The sequence below is a fragment of the Haliotis cracherodii genome, unplaced genomic scaffold (genome assembly GCF_022045235.1).
Source record: "Haliotis cracherodii isolate W230 unplaced genomic scaffold, xgHalCrac1.p SCAF_6, whole genome shotgun sequence".
Lineage (NCBI taxonomy): Eukaryota > Metazoa > Mollusca > Gastropoda > Lepetellida > Haliotidae > Haliotis > Haliotis cracherodii.
The window spans coordinates 63,658,696-63,676,612 of record NW_027266319.1 but is presented as its reverse complement, the minus strand read 5'-3'; the positions used below and the strand labels follow the sequence as shown (position 1 = coordinate 63,676,612).

Genomic DNA, 17,917 nt, shown 5'->3' with positions numbered 1-17,917 from the left:
GCGTGACGTGGCGTGGTGTATGGTGCGTGGTGTATGGTGCGTGGCGTGGCTTGATGTATGGTGCGTGGTGTGGCGTGGTGTATGGTGCGTGGCGTGGCGTGATGTATGGTGCGTGGTGTATGGTGCGTGGCGTGGCATGGCGTATGGTGCGTGGTGTATGGTGCGTGGCGTGGCTTGATGTATGGTGCGTGGCATGGCGTGGTGTATGGTGCGTGGCGTGGCTTGATGTATGGTGCGTGGCATGGCGTGGTGTATGGTGCGTGGTGTATGGTGCGTGGCGTGGCTTGATGTATGGTGCATGGTGTATGGTGCGTGGCGTGGCGTGGTGTATGGTGCGTGGTGTATGGTGCGTGGCGTGGCTTGATGTATGGTGCGTGGTGTGGCGTGGTGTATGGTGCGTGGCGTGGCGTGATGTATGGTGCGTGGTGTATGGTGCGTGGCGTGGCTTGATGTATGGTGCGTGGTGTATGGTGCGTGGCGTGGCGTGGTGTATGGTGCGTGGCGTGGCGTGGTGTATGGTGCGTGGTGTATGGTGCGTGGCGTGGCTTGATGTATGGTGCGTGGCATGGCGTGGTGTATGGTGCGTGGCATGGCGTGGTGTATGGTGCGTGGTGTATGGTGCGTGGCGTGGCGTGGCGTATGGTGCGTGGTGTATGGTGCGTGGCGTGGCTTGATGTATGGTGCGTGGTGTATGGTGCGTGGCGTGGCTTGATGTATGGTGCGTGGCATGGCGTGGTGTATGGTGCGTGGCGTGGCGTGGTGTGGTGTATGGTGCGTGGCGTGGCGTGATGTATGGTGCGTGGCGTGGTGTATGGTGCGTGGCGTGGCGTTGCATGGTGTATGGTGCATTGCGTGGTGTATGGTTCGTGATGTGATGTATGGTGCGTGGCGTGGTGTATGGTGCGTGGCGTTGCGTGGTGTATGGTGCATGGCGTGGTGTATGGTGCGCGGTGTATGGTGCGTGGTGTATGGTGCGTGGTGTGGCGTGGCGTGGCGTGGCGTGGTGTGGCGTGGTGTAATGTATGGTGAGTGGTGTGGTGTGGTGTATGGTGCGTGGTGTATGGTGCGTGGTGTATGGTGCGTGGCGTGGCGTGGCGTGGTGCATGGTGCGTGGTGTATGGTGCATGGCGTGGCTTGATGTATGGTGCGTGGCATGGCGTTGCATGGTGTATGGTGCGTGGTGTATGGTGCGTGGTGTATGGTGCGTGGCGTGGCGTGGTGCATGGTGCGTGGTGTATGGTGCATGGCGTGGCTTGATGTATGGTGCGTGGCATGGCGTTGCATGGTGTATGGTGCGTGGTGTATGGTGCGTGGTGTATGGTGCGTGGCGTGGCGTGGTGTATGGTGCGTGGTGTATGGTGCGTGGCATGGCGTGGTGTATGGTGCGTGGTGTATGGTGCGTGGCGTGGCTTGATGTATGGTGCGGGGCATGGCGTGGTGTATGGTGCGTGGCGTAGCGTGGCGTGGTGTATGGTGCGTGGCGTGGCGTGATGTATGGTGCGTGGCGTGGTGTATGGTGCGTGGCGTGGCGTTGCATGGTGTATGGTGCATTGCGTGGTGTATGGTGCGTGATGTGATGTATGGATCGTTGCGTGGTGTATGGTGCGTGGTGTATGGTGCGTGGCGTGGCGTGGTGTATGGTGCGTGGTGTATGGTGCGTGGCATGGCGTGGTGTATGGTGCGTGGTGTATGGTGCGTGGCGTGGCTTGATGTATGGTGCGGGGCATGGCGTGGTGTATGGTGCGTGGCGTAGCGTGGCGTGGTGTATGGTGCGTGGCGTGGCGTGATGTATGGTGCGTGGCGTGGTGTATGGTGCGTGGCGTGGCGTTGCATGGTGTATGGTGCATTGCGTGGTGTATGGTGCGTGATGTGATGTATGGATCGTTGCGTGGTGTATGGTGCGTGGCGTTGAGTGGTGTATGGTGCATGGCGTGGTGTATGGTGCGTGGTGTATGGTGCGTGGTGTGGCGTGGCGTGGTGTGGCGTGGCGTGGTGTAATGTATGGTGCGTGGTGTTGTGTGGTGTATGGTGCGTGGTGTATGGTGTGTGGCGTGGTGTATGGTGCGTGGTGTATGGTGTGTGGCGTGGTGTATGGTGCGTTGCGTAATGTATGGTGTGTGGTGTGGTGTATGGTGCGTGGCGTGGTGTATGGTGCATAGCGTAGCATGGCAGGGTGTATGGTGCGTGGCGTGGCATGGCGTATGGTGTGTGGTGTATGGTGCGTGGCGTAATGTATGGTGCATTGGGTGGCGTTGTGTGACGTGGTTTATGTTTTTTCTCCAATTAGTTTTTCCCACTTATCCTAGATACATCCCTGGAGATCCCATGCTGCAAGTTAACGTGGAGATGTGAGGAACCTACCAGGAATCTGCTTTGAGCTTCTTGAAGGATTGTTTCAGCCCCAGGAGACAGCCTTCCACCCCTTCTTTCTCATGGCGTCTCATCTCACTGTGAGGTTTCCATATCTCATAATCCGTGTCAGTACCTGAAAGTCAGTTCACTTAGGAATAATTACAAAATGAATTTGTTGCACAAAAAGTTCTTCCCTGATGACTGGATCAAAGGAGCCACTATCTAGTTAACCCCAACAGGCCACTTGATTATGTCTGGAATCTTAGTATTGGCGATTTTCTAGTAAATACAAGCACATTTTTTTAGCATTTGTCATTTTAGCCGAATATTGGGTTGGTTTGTCAACAAACCAACAAACAATATATTTGTTGTTGGTTTGATTATCAATAATTCATAGTTAATCATAGACTTAAATGCAAGTACAGAATGCAGCAATCTTCTCACATTTTTTAGTAATGACATCTGCGAAGTTGATGACGTAGACCACCCACTGCCTTTGCTGATCATTAGAATAGCCCCAGATGGAGACGGTCATGGACCGGCCGCCGGGTTCTGTCAGGAGCCCCGTGAAAACGATATCCTCGTCAGTGTACTTGTAGTCATGCCAGCAGTTGCCCTCGTCTGTTGAGAACTTGATGTGCTTGGGCATACTCTGCTTGGTTGAGACAGCGACCAGCAGCCCCCCACTGTCTGTAATCTGGTAGTAGTGGGGCCCATCCAGTGTCTGTGGAGCACAATACCAGTGTTAGGTCGAACTATCTGGTCCTTAGACCAGGTATTTTGGCAAAACAATCAACATCAGGATACCTTTGACGTCTCTGTCAGAACAGATCATATTGGCTAGTATTTCTGCACTGAGAATAAATATATAGGGTGATAATGGGTCACCCTGTCGACAACTAGTCCAATATGAAACCAAGAGGACAACTGATCATTGATGGACATAAAACAAAAAAAACAAAAAAAACCTGTCTGGTCCGGATTTCAGTTTTCTCTTATTTGTCTAATACCGTATTTTCTTGAGTTTAGTGCGCACCCATGTATAATGCGCACCCCCCTCTAGCAGATTCAATATTTTTTTATCTTTTTAAAAATTTGAATACCAAGCATAGAAATTCTTTCACATCGTACCCCTTAAGCGAAGTCCAGCAAACGAACGGGTGATGAGAAACTTGGTCAGTACAAATTCGAAATATGAGATAAAAAATACAGGAAATAAGATTATCTTGTGTATTTTCTCTTAAACTAAGCTGTACAAACGTTTTCTTGGAATCTATGGGTGATTCGGTCAAGACACAACCAATGATATAACTTTACAGGATTTTAATGCAAGGATCGGCAAAAATTGTATCTGAAACTATTTTTTTATCAGAAATAATACATTCCAATATCTTATACACTGACCTTCCTCCAGTTGTAACCTCCATCAGTAGTGATGTAGATATTCGGCAATGTTGTCTGGAGAGCATCTGCAGCATGAGCTGCAATTCCCCAAAGGAGACACAATCAATCTATGAGTCGGTGAGCTAATACCAGTGTAATATTACAACCATATCATGGCCCAGGCCAACTCATGGTGGACAACAATTTGCCCTGTAATCCGTGGTGGACTTCTAAATCAGCCAATCAGCGTGTCAGTATCTCATAACCAGTGGTTCCAGAGTGCCAAGCCATCTTTACCCAAAGGACATATTATGAAGGCAATATTTCTTATTTGTGTAGGTTTTTATTTGCCTAGATCAACATTTCCTACTTGCAGTCAGAGGGGGAAAAGAAATCTACCAAGCAGAAATTGTGACTGACAATGAGAAAATTACAAAAATAGTCATTTAAATGGCTCAAAAACAATGCATGCTTCTGTTTGATTGGGTGGATAATGTTTACCAAGAGTTCCCTAGACATACAATTGTTTGGGTGAGCGGATGATGACAAATTTTATTTCAACTAGCCTTAAAATTACATCAACAGCACTAGTACTCTGTTCATACTAAAAAGTATCAAAACAAAAGCAATTGAATTACATTTTATGTAGCCTAACAAACATTTGTGGAATATAATGGCAGAAGACACCAAACCAACTTGTCGAATCAAATCTAGGTTTTTCGGTGAGATGTGTCAATACCCGAAGGTTTCCCCACTGCTAGGATTGAGGGGAAATTGGGTTTAACGTCGCGTCCAAGATTATTGCACTTATATAGCGACGTGCATGCACGTGTGTGTATGGCTGCTTGTACTAGTCCGGACTGATGCCGATTTATAGTGCTAGCTCACTGAGGTACCATGCCGCAGTTTAACATGAATACCCCCCTCAGACACAGTGTACTGACTCCGAGCCGACCAGTCCTTGTTTTAGCACCTTAATGCTGAGCGCATGACAGGGTAACAGCAAGTACCATCTTTTAACGTCTTTTGGTATGACGCGGTCGGGGATCGAACCCCAGACCTTCCGCTCTCCCGGCAGATGCTCTACCTTTAGACCACGGAGGCGGTCCCCACAATAGAAAGGTGACACTAACCATGTACTAGAACAAGACCAGGAGGACGCTCTACCTCTAGACCACGGAGGCGGACACCACTCCTAGGACCCCACAATAGAAAGGTGACACTAACCATGTACTAGAACAAGACCAGGAGGACGCTCTACCTCTAGACCATGGAGGCGGTCCCCACTCCTAGGACCCCACAATAGAAAGGTGACACTAACCATGTACTAGAACAAGACCAGGAGTACGCTCTACCTCTAGACCACGGAGCCGGACACCACTCCTAGGACCACACAATAGAAAGGTGACAATAACCATGTACTAGAACAAGACCAGGAGGACGCTCTACCTCTAGACCACGGAGGCGGTCACCACTGCTAGGACCACACAATAGATAGGTGACACTAACCATGTACTAGAACAAGACCAGGAGGACGCTCTACCTCTAGACCACGGAGGCGGTCACCACTCCTAGGACAACACAATAGATAGGTGACACTAACCATGTACTTGAACAAGACCAGTAGTACGCTCTACCTCTAGACCACGGAGGCGGTCACCACTCCTAGGACAACACAATAGATAGGTGACACTAACCATGTACTAGAACAAGACCAGGAGCATTCGCCGTGCTGATTGGTGGCTTGGCCCGGACTCCTTTAGAGATGCTGAAGATGTTGTGGATCTGCAGCTGACAAGCCTGGAAACACAGCAGGGTATTCCTGTATACAGTCAAGTCCTGTTAATCCGACATAGTCTGTTGCATATAATTAGGGTGGATTAATGAAGATGTCGGAAAACAAAATAAAGTGGTATCAATGTTATATACGTCGCAAAAAAATGTGTTCCTCATAATAAAGAAGCTGACATCCATTAATTTCTTTCTTATGTTCAAAATACATTCATCCAAACTCGTTTCCTCACCTTGCTGTGGTCCTTGCAGTCCCCCTGTGGCGGGATGATCGGCTGCCAGTTGGCCCCTCTGTTGTATGTGATCATTGTGTGGATACTCTTGTCTTCATTTATCTGACTGGCCAGGTACACCCCCCTCATGGACTCCACCTTGTAGAAGTCGGTCACGCTGTTGAAGTTGGGGTAGAGGTGGTGGAGCAGTGACTCGGAGTAGACCACGCCGGCCTGGGCGGACGTGTACAGTGTGCCGGACCCAGTATCTGGAGGTAGAACAGGTGGCACATAAAACTCTGCTCTTGTGAGTGGGTGAATTACAAGACTTCAGATTTATATTCACGCATACCCTAACCCATTCACTCATACCCTAACCCATTCCTGCATACCCTAACCCTAACCCATTTACACATACCCTAACCCTAACCCATTCACACATACCCTAACCCATTCACGCATACCCTAACCCATTCACTCATACCCTAACCCATTCATGCATACCCTAACCCATTCATGCATACCCTAACCCTAACCCATTTACACATACCCTAACCCTAACCCGTTCACACATACCCTAATCCTAACCCATACACGCATACCCTAACCTTAACAGGAGTGACGTCATGAGTGTCTAACAGCTGTTTGAGTGTGTTTAGAGAGAAAGGTGAGGTGAAATGGGGTTTAACGTCACATTCAATATTATTGTACTCATATAGCATGTATAGTGATGTGCATGCATGTGTGTGGCTGCTTGTACTAGTCAGGAGTTATGCCAGTTTTATAGTGCTAGCATACTGAGATACCTTACTGCAGTTTGAACATGGACACCCTCCTCAGACACAGTATACACACTCTGAGAAGACCAGTCCTTGTTTTATCTCCTAATGCAGAAATAACAAGTACCATCTTTTAATATCTTTTGGTATGTTGAGACCAGAACCACCGACCTTCCGCTCTCCAGGCAGACTATGGAGGATGTCACAAAGCAAATAAATATTTTGCAGATTTATGTATAATATTGTGTATTCGATTTGGTGTTGGTTCCAAATGCTATAATAAGCACAGATCAAACGTTCCATAACACCCACAATCAACATCACTTAAATAAGAACTGCCTCCCTGGTAGAGTGTCCGTCCGGAGAGCGATAGGTCCAGGGTTTGATCCCCAGCCGCGTCATACCAAGAGACGTCATAAGATGGTACTTGTTGTTACCCTGTCTAGTGATCATCACTACAGGGCTAAAACAAGGACTGGTCAGCTCGGAGTCAGTATACTGTGTTTGAGCAGGGTGTTCATGTTAAACTGCGGCATGGTATCTCAGTGGGCTAGCACAATAAAATTTGCATTGATCTAGACTAGTACAAGCAGCCATACACATGCACCGAGAGAGAGAGAGAGAGAGAGAGAGAGAGAGAGAGAGAGAGAGAGAGAGAGAGAGAGAGAGAGAGAGAGAGAGAGAGAGAGATTCACCTCCAGGGAGAGAGAGAGAGAGAGAGAGAGAGAGAGAGAGAGAGAGAGAGAGAGAGAGAGATTCACCTCCAGGGTTGTCCACATGCATGAAGATCAGGTGCTCCGACATGTCCAGCACTGAGTAGAACTACAACAGGAAAATCACCATTCAAGAATGCAAAAATACTAATTAGAATCAGTATGACACTGAAACTAGTAGGCCTTTAAGGGTTCCAAATTCTGTGTACTGGTCAATCTAGTTTTAGGAAGTTATGGTAATCAAAACTCCAACAAAAATGCCCAAAATGTTAAGTGTTTCCACTTGCAACAACAACGTCACTGACCCGATCTCCATCCAGGGTTGGTAACTGTGCCTCATTCCACGTCTTCCCACCATTCGTGGACACCATCATCGCCTTCTTGGAAGTCTGTAAAAAGAGTACAACAATGACAGTAGCTCACCTGGATAGAGTCAAGTGTTGTTTACCTAACAATCAGCTTTATCTGACACTAACTGAACCGATTAAATCATGTACATATGTTAAATATGTACAGGGATGACCTATTAATGTTCGGTGTGAAATAGTCCGGCTAAACCAAGTCCAATATCAAAGAATCATTGGCACAGAATAATCGTCCTTTGACAATATATCTATTATCAAGAGTCGGGTTTCGGAGTAAAGAGATTTCACTGTACAGAGCTACAGATAAGCTGCGTATTTGCGTAAAATACCCCCCAAAACTATTCAAAACCCAATAACTTTCAATTAACTTGCGTACAGAAACTCATGCATTAAATGGAAAACTAAATTGTTTGAAAACAGCACACGTAAACACCCAAATGAAGCTTTTTCAGCATGCGTACAACGGAGCTGATTTCCGAAACACAATTACAAGCTAATTTACTTTCCAAGTCAAGCCTATATGTAGAACCGTTATATTACATCTAAAACATTATTTCATTTTCTTTTAAATCTCAAAATGCTTACTCATTTTGGGAAAACCCAATAGAGTGATGAATAAATGAGTGAAAAAAATATTGGTTACCCAATGAAAAATGTAATAACAGCAGTAGAAACTAACATTTTTTGTCCACTCGTCCTTATAATCATAACATATAGTAAAACCTTTCAAAATGGCAAATTTATACTAGTCCTTAGGATACCTTAACTATTGGGCAGTTGGCAAAGGACTACTCCGAGCCGACCAGTCCTTGTTTTAGCCCCTTAATGCCGAGCGCCAGACAGGGTAACAACAAGTACCATCTTTTAACGTCTTCAAGAAACCTTCAGAAACCTTCAAGTAAAAACTCAATTGCTCAAAAAGTTATCTGGAGCTCTGACTGTACATATATACCTGCTGATAATACTACCTACCTGAGTGGGATTAGCATCCATGTACACAGAAGCATAGATAAATGCTCCTTGTATTCCGAACCCAATAACATTCTTGTAAAGCACCTCATTTGAAGAAGCGTCAACATCCGCAAACTTGGTCAGGGTGAATGTAATGACTTTATCTGAAGTAAAACACAAAGTCTCATACGAAATCAATCAACCAATAAAGTTCTCCAGTCTCTATCAATGACAGTTTGGTGCGGTGCTGGACAACTAAGGGCCTCACACGTGTGACTGATTGAGTCTTGCCACATGAGGGACACAACTCTGCCAGAGTTATTGCATCCAAGACAGTTGAATCACCTCCCTTTTCTTATTCAAAAGATGATTAAACTTGACATCAAATTAATTAATATATCAAATATTTATCTTGCATATATAGGTCAATGTAATCAATATCACCAAAACAATGAAGTTTGATCATCGTGTGAAGATTTGACTTTATCTAGCTTTGTAAATTTAAGTACTATGTCTATCACCACTTAGCTTTATAAATTCCCCTCCCAGGAGATAAAGAATATACAAGTGAGTGAGTGAGTGAGTGAGTTGGGTTTTACGCCGCTATTAACAGTTTTCCAGTTATATCACTGCGTGTCAGCTTAATGTGGGAGGAAAGCCCGAAGTGATGCAGGTCTCAGACGTTTACCACTTCGGTGAAACCCAGGAGCACGGGTATGGTGCTGACAAACCTAGAAACATAATCGGAGCGAAACCGGGATTCGAACCCACAATCATAGGTTTCTGGCGTGTCCAAGGGACGCAACTCTGCACAGCCAATCGCGGCGCCTTAGACGACTGGGCCACCCGTGCCCCCTTTAAAATATACAAAGAATCTGTTGGACTTACTTGACATAAACGCATGTCGGATACCAGTTCCCACCATGGCAAAAATAGCATCTGGCTCCTTCATCTCCTCATTTCCCCTGCACGAAAAAAAAGTAATATTCTTTCATATGTCACATGGCAGTGGATTTTTTTGTGATTGTCAGGAGCAGCAGATGATTGAAGCACTTGTAAAATGTTGTGCGCTGTAGCGGCCAATTTACACTTGTCAGAGGGGTACATGAAGTACGTGATCCAGACTACAAGACTTTCATTTTTGTGGAAGCCTCGGTGGCTGATTGGGTTAGATCGCTGACTTTGGGTGCTGACGATTAGGTGCCTCACTCTGGCAGTGTGGGTTCAAATCCCGGACGGGACTCAGCCCAAAAAAGTACGAGAATCTATACTTTACAAAGAAAGTGTTATCCAAATATAACATTTGTTACAGATTGTAACAGGAGGTGTGATTTAGAGTTACCTCCCTTGGTTGTTGACAAACCAAGCTCCTCAGAGCGATTGCCCGTTCGTGGAGCTCTCTATACTATCGCTGCCACCAGCCATAGCTGCCCACTGCGATAGGTTGACACAACCATGCTTGGAGTTGAACTTTCAACCAACTCAACGTTATGTTTACAAACAAGTGCTGACAGTCGTGACGCCGAATACTCTTACCCCAGCTTAATCATTTTCTTTCATTGTCAATTATAATTTCTATTTTCAATTATCATGTAATTGGTATAGTAAGAATGTAAGGGGGAAGTTGGGAGATTTTCCGTTGTTCTGCAATCTCAAACCAATCTGAACAAACAAACACACAGCTAAATTCATCTGGGAAATATGGTCAGTTGTAACCTTTTCAAAATTCACTATGATCGCATTCCCAAAGACATAAACAAAAGTAAAAACGTTACTACGGTTAGAGGGCAAATGTCAAGATTCTCCCACACTGATGCCAGCGATGTTACCGAGAGTGTAACGAAGATGTCAAACTGAGAAGGAGCTTGTTGACAAACATGGGAGACCTGATCGTTCAAGGAGTTTCGTGATGTGACAGTTTCTAGAAGGCTAGTGGTACCCATATGAGCAACCCAAAGGCGAATCTAGGCCTTCTACAACCTGACTTGCATCTTATCTTTTTGGGCGGATACTATACCTATCTGAAAACACTGAAAGCATGCCAGCTTCCAACAATATTCCGGATTCAAAAACATTTGACAGTGACAAATTCTAGATATCCATGAGTGCATAATCATTAATGCTAGGGCCTGTCTCATATTGCTGCTGCAACGATTTGACCCCTTGTAACTGTTATCCTGTACCGTTGAACATAATTTATAGATTATTCATTGATCTTGTTTGGTCATTTATTGATTTCACAACTAAGTTCTGAACGAAGTGATTTCTGTGTTAACCTTTGCATTTTAATTTCACCTTGTAACAATTACCATATTTCCTCTATTAGATGCCCGGGCTTCTATTTATTTCGGACAAGCCTTTGACCCGGCGTCAATTGAGGCTCGGCTTCTATTGAGGCCCGGCTTCTATCAATACCCCCATTTCACTATGACCATGAATGTCCCGAATCATCACGAAATGGAGTCCTCATTATGTAATTTAGGTCCCAAAAAGGGATCAATAATTGTATCAATTGATCGACCCGGCATCTATTAGAGGAAATACGGTAAAATCAGGTCCTCATGCCACACAGGTGCCCGTGGGAATTTCAGATAACAAATGGTCCCCAGCAACCTTAGCTTGTTGTTGGGGTCAGCTAAGTGGATCAGTGGTCAGACTCAGAGACTTGGTGCTCATAATATCAGTCACAGGTTTGTCTGGTTCAGATTTGATTATGTACAAGCTGACATATAGCTGAACTATATACGAAAAACAAACAGGCTTCTCAAGTGATAGCAATTGTTTTAACCTGTTCAGTTAAAACATATTTTCTGCACATGACGAACTACAATTTATTGGAAAGCTTGAAATAATCAATAGCTGTAATTTGAGAGACAGCTGTTGCCATATTCCCAAAGGGAGAATAAATACATACCATTCGGCCTGCCATACTTTCTCTGTGATCAGACGGTTGTCCTTGAAGTTATTATTAGTAGCAAATAACTGAAATGAGAAAAAGGGTACGAGTTACTTTCTTAGTCATGTAATGCATAGTGTTATCCACGCGAAAAACTTGGTATCATGATCTGCATCGGAACTTCTTTAAGCCCCATACATCCATATACTGTCTGCTTAATCAATAAATTATTGACAAACCGTCCCAATAATCATATGTAGGGGTTTCCTGAAGTTTAGGCGATTCTGTTGACAACCATCTCTGCAAATAATTTGGCACCTAATGATAAACGGGTCAGTTCAATTTAAACTTCAATATAAATGTAAAATATGTATTAAGCTCATCGAAGGCTCAATAAGACAAAAGTGTTATGCATGAGGTCCAGTTCTTGAAATTTATTGGGAGTGACCAAGTTTTGTGCAACACCCCTATTGACAAGTATTTCAGTCAAATAACAGTGTGTCACCTTCAATGGAAAACATTTCAGATTGTAAACTTTATTGTTTTTTATTGTTTCTTATGTTGCTACAATTCCCTGCTGCATCACACACTCACTCAGTGTAGTCTACAACCATGGATAGCTCCTATCACTTACGTCTCCATTGTTTGCTACAATTCCCTGCTGCATCACACACTCACTCAGTGTAGTCTACAACCATGGATAGCTCCTCCCACTTACGTCTCCATTGGTTGCTGCAGTTCTGTGCTGCATCACACACTCACTCAGTGTAGTCTACAACCATGGATAGCTCCTCCCACTTACGTCTCCATTGGTTGCTACAGTTCCCTGCTGCATCACACACTCACTCAGTGAAGTCTACAACCATGGATAGCTCCTCCCACTTACGTCTCCATTGGTTGCTGCAGTTCTGTGCTGCATCACACACTCACTCAGTGTAGCCTACAACCATGGATAGCTCCTATCACTTACGTCTCCATTGGTTGCTACAGTTCCCTGCTGCATCACACACTCACTCAGTGTAGCCTACAACCATGGATAGCTCCTCCCACTTACGTCTCCATTGTTTGCTACAATTCCCTGCTGCATCACACACTCACTCAGTGAAGTCTACAACCATGGATAGCTCCTATCACTTACGTCTCCATTGTTTGCTACAGTTCCCTGCTGCATCACACACTCACTCAGTGTAGTCTACAACCATGGATAGCTCCTCCCACTTACGTCTCCATTGGTTGCTACAGTTCCCTGCTGCATCACACACTCACTCAGTGTAGTCTACAACCATGGATAGCTCCTATCACTTACGTCTCCATTGTTTGCTACAGTTCCCTGCTGCATCACACACTCACTCAGTGTAGCCTACAACCATGGATAGCTCCTCCCACTTACGTCTCCATTGGTTGCTACAGTTCCCTGCTGCATCACACACTCACTCAGTGTAGTCTACAACCATGGATAGCTCCTCCCACTTACGTCTCCATTGGTTGCTACAGTTCCCTGCTGCATCACACACTCACTCAGCAAAGTCTACAACCATGGATAGCTCCACCCACTTGCGTCTCCATTGGTTGCTGCAGTTCTGTGCTGCATCACACACTCACTCAGTGTAGTCTACAACCATGGATAGCTCCTCCCACTTACGTCTCCATTGGTTGCTACAGTTCCCTGCTGCATCACACACTCACTCAGTGAAGTCTACAACCATGGATAGCTCCTCCCACTTACGTCTCCATTGGTTGCTGCAGTTCTGTGCTGCATCACACACTCACTGAGTGTAGCCTACAACCATGGATAGCTCCTCCCACTTACGTCTCCATTGGTTGCTACAGTTCCCTGCTGCATCCCCCCTCACTCAGTGTAGTCTACAAACACGAATAGCCCCTCCCACTTACGTCTCCATTGGTTGCTATAGCCAGAATGAAGTTGGGGCGATTGTCAGTGTGAAAGATCAGTGATGCCACAGCTGCTCCCTCTTTCGGAACCTTGCGGGCAGTGAAGCTCTGTCCCCCATCCTCTGTGATATGCACTGTTTCCTTGTGTGTTAACATGTACACCTGCAAAACAAATGAGAAAGTTCACAATCACAATGAATGATATATGAAGTTGTGATCTCTTCACTTGGAATCGACCTGTCTCCAGGTATCTGCCAGAATATGTGAGAGAATCCTGCATGACGCAGGCCTAAGACATTTTACAACTTGGTAAAATAAACGAGCAATGCTAAAGTACTGACAACATCACGAAACATAATCAGGGTGAATCAGGTCTTGAAGGCACAGTCATAGGTTTCTAGCAGACCTAAGGGACACAGCTCTGCACAGCGAAAAGCGGCATCTTAAAAGAGTTGAGTGAGTGAGTTGGGTTTAACGCCGCTTTAAACATTATTCCAGTTATATCACAGCATGTCAGCTTAATGTGGGAGGAAAGCCCGAAGTGATGCAGGTCTCAGACGTTTACCACTTCGGTGAACTCATGAGCACGGGTATGGTGCTGAGAAACCTAGAAACATAATCGGGGCGAACAGGGATTAGAACCCACAATCATAGGTTTCTGGCGTGTCCAAGGGACGCAACTCTGCACAGCGAATCGCGGCGCCTTAGACGACTGGGCCACCCATGGCTCCCGTCTTAAAAGACTTAACAGGACACCTGACCAGTGTCCCACTTTTACAAGAATAGAATCTGTACAGTTTTGTTTTTTTTCCTGGCTGTAGCATCTTCTGTATATAAATAATAAGTATCCATGGAACATGGACTAATAGGTCAGGTCTTCATGCTGATTGTTTTGGATATATGAAACATTGTGAATGAATGATATTTCAATTATATCAGTAAATACTAGCATTTTATGTCATAAATTGTCCATGTGATGTCATTCAAACAATAGACTTACTGACCATTATTTCTAATGACGGTCTGTAAAATAATCGAGTCTGGACCAGACAATCAAGTGATTAATATCATGAGCATCGATCCACGCAATTGAGATCAATGACATGCATCAACCAAGTCAGCGAGCCTGACCACCCGATCCCGTTAGTATCCTCTTACGACAAGCATAGTCGCCTTTTACGGCAAGCATGGGTTGCTGAAGACCTATTCTACCCCGGATCTTCATGGAGAGTTGTCTTGATCTGCTGATCAGCTGACAAACGATTTCGTTGAAATGAATGGAAACAATACTGAATGCAGTTTTTTTATCAAATTAATAAGGAAGATTAAAAAAAGCCTGCTATACAATGAACACTTTTTTATAACCAGACTGAGATAATGAGAGTAACTTGCATACTTCAGTATGGACTTAGCATGTTTAATGACATGCTATTTTCTTGTGTTATGTGCTAGAGCTCATTGTGTTGTGAAATTAAATGTATAAGTTTTTGTTTGTTGTTGAACACATCACACAGCAATATTACATTATATACATATATGTGCATGTTGTGTAAATAATTGAGTCTGAAAATCCAGTCTGGGCTGTACAATCAAGTGATTGACATTGCAAGCTGAGGTGAGGTGAAATGGGGTTTAACATCGCATCCAAGATTATTGCACTTATATAGCGACGTGCATGCACGTTTATGTGTGTGTGGCTGCTTGTACTAGTCCGGACTGATGCCGATTTAAAGTGCTAGTTCATTGAGATACCACGCTGCAGTTTAACATGAATACCCCACTCAGACTCAGCATACTGACTCCGAGCTGACCAGTCCTTGTTTAAGCCCCTTAATGCCGAGCACCAGACAGGGTAACAAGTACCATCTTTGAACGTCTTTTGGTATGACGCGGTCGGTGATCGAACCCCAGACCTTCCGCTCTCCGGGTGGACGCTGACATTACAAGCATTAATGGGATACGATGTCAATCAACCAAGTCACCCACCCTGACCACCCAATCCATGTAGGTGCCTTTTACAACACGCAAGTTGCTGGGGACTACTATTCTCAACTAGATAAAGATATCAAACTCATCCTATACATGTATAATATAAGACAGTTGGTTGGTTGGTTGGTTGGTTTGTTGTTTAACGCCTAACTCAGCAATATTCAAGCTATATGACGGCGGTCTGTTAATAATCGAGTCTGGACCAGACAATCCAGTGATTGATATCATGAGCATCCATCCACGCAATTGGGATCGATGACATGCATCAACCAAGTCAGCAAGCCTGACCACCTGATCCCGTTAGTCGCCTTTTACGACAAGCATAGTCTACTTTTACGACAAGCATGGGTTGCTGAAGACCTATTCTATCCCGGAATCTTCACGGGTCTTATAAGACAGTACTGAGGGCACAGCACTGACAAGGGTCAAAGATTGTAATATTGTTACCCATGAGGCTTCATGTGGATTCCTCTGCAATCCTTGGTCCTGTCTGATCACAGCCTTATTTACCAAATCATCAATATTTGTCCATGTGCGACCATAGTCAGTGCTGAAAACGAAATGGATGTGCTTGGAAAGGCATGGAAAACATTCTATTTTCAATATTACGTCAAACAGAAGCTGTCATTTCGTCATCGTTTTTCACTGTGTTACCATGCATATTGAACAACAGTGTAGCACATGGATGAACTTATTGGCAGACATTTTGACAAAAGGCACATAATTTATTTGTTTATTTTGTTTGTTTGTTGTTATCATCGCACTCAGCAATATTCCAGCTAGATGACGGTGGTCTGTAAATAATTAAGTCTGGACCAGACAATCCAGTGAATGACATCATGAGCATCGATTCACGCAATTTGGGACACGATGCATGCATCAATCAAATCAGCAAGCAGAGGTAGAAACTAACATTTTTGGTCCACTGGTCCTTATGATGATAATATATAGCAAAACCCTTAAAAATGGCAATTTTCTACTAGTCCTCATGATACCTCAACTATTGGGCAGTTTGGCAAGGACTATAGGACTAGTGCCAATTTCTAACCCTGGAAAGCCTGGCCACCCGATCCCGTTAGTCGCCTCTTACAGCAAGCATGGGTTGCTGAAGCCCCGGATCTTCAGAGGCACATAATTCATTTTAGGGGATCCAGGGTGGTCGGGTAGCCTAGTGGTTAAAGTGTTCGCTCGTCACGCCGAAGACCTGGGTTTGATTCCTGACATGGGTACAATGTGTGAAGCCCATTTCTGGTGTCCCCCGTCGTAATATTGCTAAAAGCGGCGTAAAACGATACTCCCTCACTCACTCATTTTAGGGTATCCCTTCACCTTGCAGCGGTAGAAACTAACAGGTTTGAACCACTAGTCCTTACAATGATAACATATAGCAAAACCCTTAAAAAGGGCAAATTTCTACTAGTCCTTATGATACCTTATCTATTGGGCAATTTGGCAAGGACTACAGGACTAGTGCCAATTTCTAACGCTGCCTTGATAACACTGTAAACTTTCACCTCATTAATATAGACAGTTTGGCAGTTTCACAAATGACGTTTTAACTAATCAGTCTCATCCAAATCCATGTGAATTCATAAACGTTAATACTTCCTAATTGTCATGACCTGCTGAATAAAGCTTGATTTGACTGGCAATTGACTGAGAAATTGTTCCAAACAATTTTAGCAATACTCCTTACTACTGTATTCAAGTTGTGCTAAAACTCCACATAATTTTCTTCCATTTGTTGTACAGCACTTTGCAGCCCAGAGTTGCCTCCCTTAGGCATGCTCATCCCTTGTGGCTAAAATAATGTGATGCGACGTTAAATCTGCTAAAACTCCACATAATTTTGTTCCATTTGTTATACAGCACTTTGCAGCCCAGAGTTGCCTCCCTTAGGCATGCTCATCACTTGTGGCTAAAATAATGTGATGCGACGTTAAATCTGCTAAAACTCCACATAATTTTGTTCTATTCGTTATACAGCACTTTGCAGCCCAGAGTTGCCTCCCTTTGGCATGCTTGTCGCTATATGTCTGTATATTGCCGATGCGACGTTAAATCTGCTAAAACTCTGCATAATTTTGTTCCATTCGTTATACAGCACTTTGCTGCCCAGAGTTCCCTTCCTTAGGCATGCTTGTCGCAATATAGCGAAAATAATGCGATGCGACGTCAAATTTTGACTCACTCACCTTAGGCATGCCAGAATCCACAGGCCAATAGTTCGAATACCTAGAAAACAGCGTTAGAAATTGGCACCAGTCCTGTAGTCCTTGCCAAACTGCCCAATAGTTAAGGTATCATAAAGACTAGTAGAAATTTGCCATTTTTAAGGGTTTTGCTATATATTATCATTGTAAGGACTAGTGGACTAAATATGTTAGTTTCTATCCCTGGAATAACCCTGATAATGATCCTCGAAAAGTCACCCACATTATAAAACCCATTTTCCCAAATGCATTTTCGTTTTGCTAAAGACCTAAGTGCCAGAAGAGTCGAGGTATGATGTGAAAACAATGTGTTAGAACACTTAATGCCAGCCATTACAGCATTATTTTACTGATCAACCAGTTGAGCTAACAACCCCAAA

The 17,917-nt window shown here is 44.6% G+C and overlaps 1 protein-coding gene across 2 annotated transcripts in view; it reads right to left on the bottom strand.

The window, feature by feature from the left end:
- The window catches only part of LOC139446013 (sortilin-like), a 62,753-nt gene that overhangs the window by 22,304 nt on the left and 22,532 nt on the right, over positions 1–17,917 (bottom strand). Inside the window, exons 4-15 of one of the 2 annotated variants that reach the window (XM_071227279.1) lie at positions 15,772–15,874; positions 13,336–13,497; positions 11,461–11,528; positions 9,435–9,511; positions 8,568–8,710; positions 7,536–7,619; positions 7,279–7,339; positions 5,760–6,007; positions 5,433–5,535; positions 3,757–3,833; positions 2,797–3,076; positions 2,362–2,485 (exon numbers count right to left, since the gene is read on the bottom strand). In XM_071227279.1, the coding sequence (XP_071083380.1) occupies positions 2,362–2,485; positions 2,797–3,076; positions 3,757–3,833; positions 5,433–5,535; positions 5,760–6,007; positions 7,279–7,339; positions 7,536–7,619; positions 8,568–8,710; positions 9,435–9,511; positions 11,461–11,528; positions 13,336–13,497; positions 15,772–15,874 (1,530 nt within the window). Of the gene's footprint in view, positions 1–2,361; positions 2,486–2,796; positions 3,077–3,756; positions 3,834–5,432; positions 5,536–5,759; positions 6,008–7,278; positions 7,340–7,535; positions 7,620–8,567; positions 8,711–9,434; positions 9,512–11,460; positions 11,529–12,160; positions 12,171–13,335; positions 13,498–15,771; positions 15,875–17,917 lie in introns of those variants that run through there. The other variant, XM_071227280.1, reaches the window with a different exon arrangement.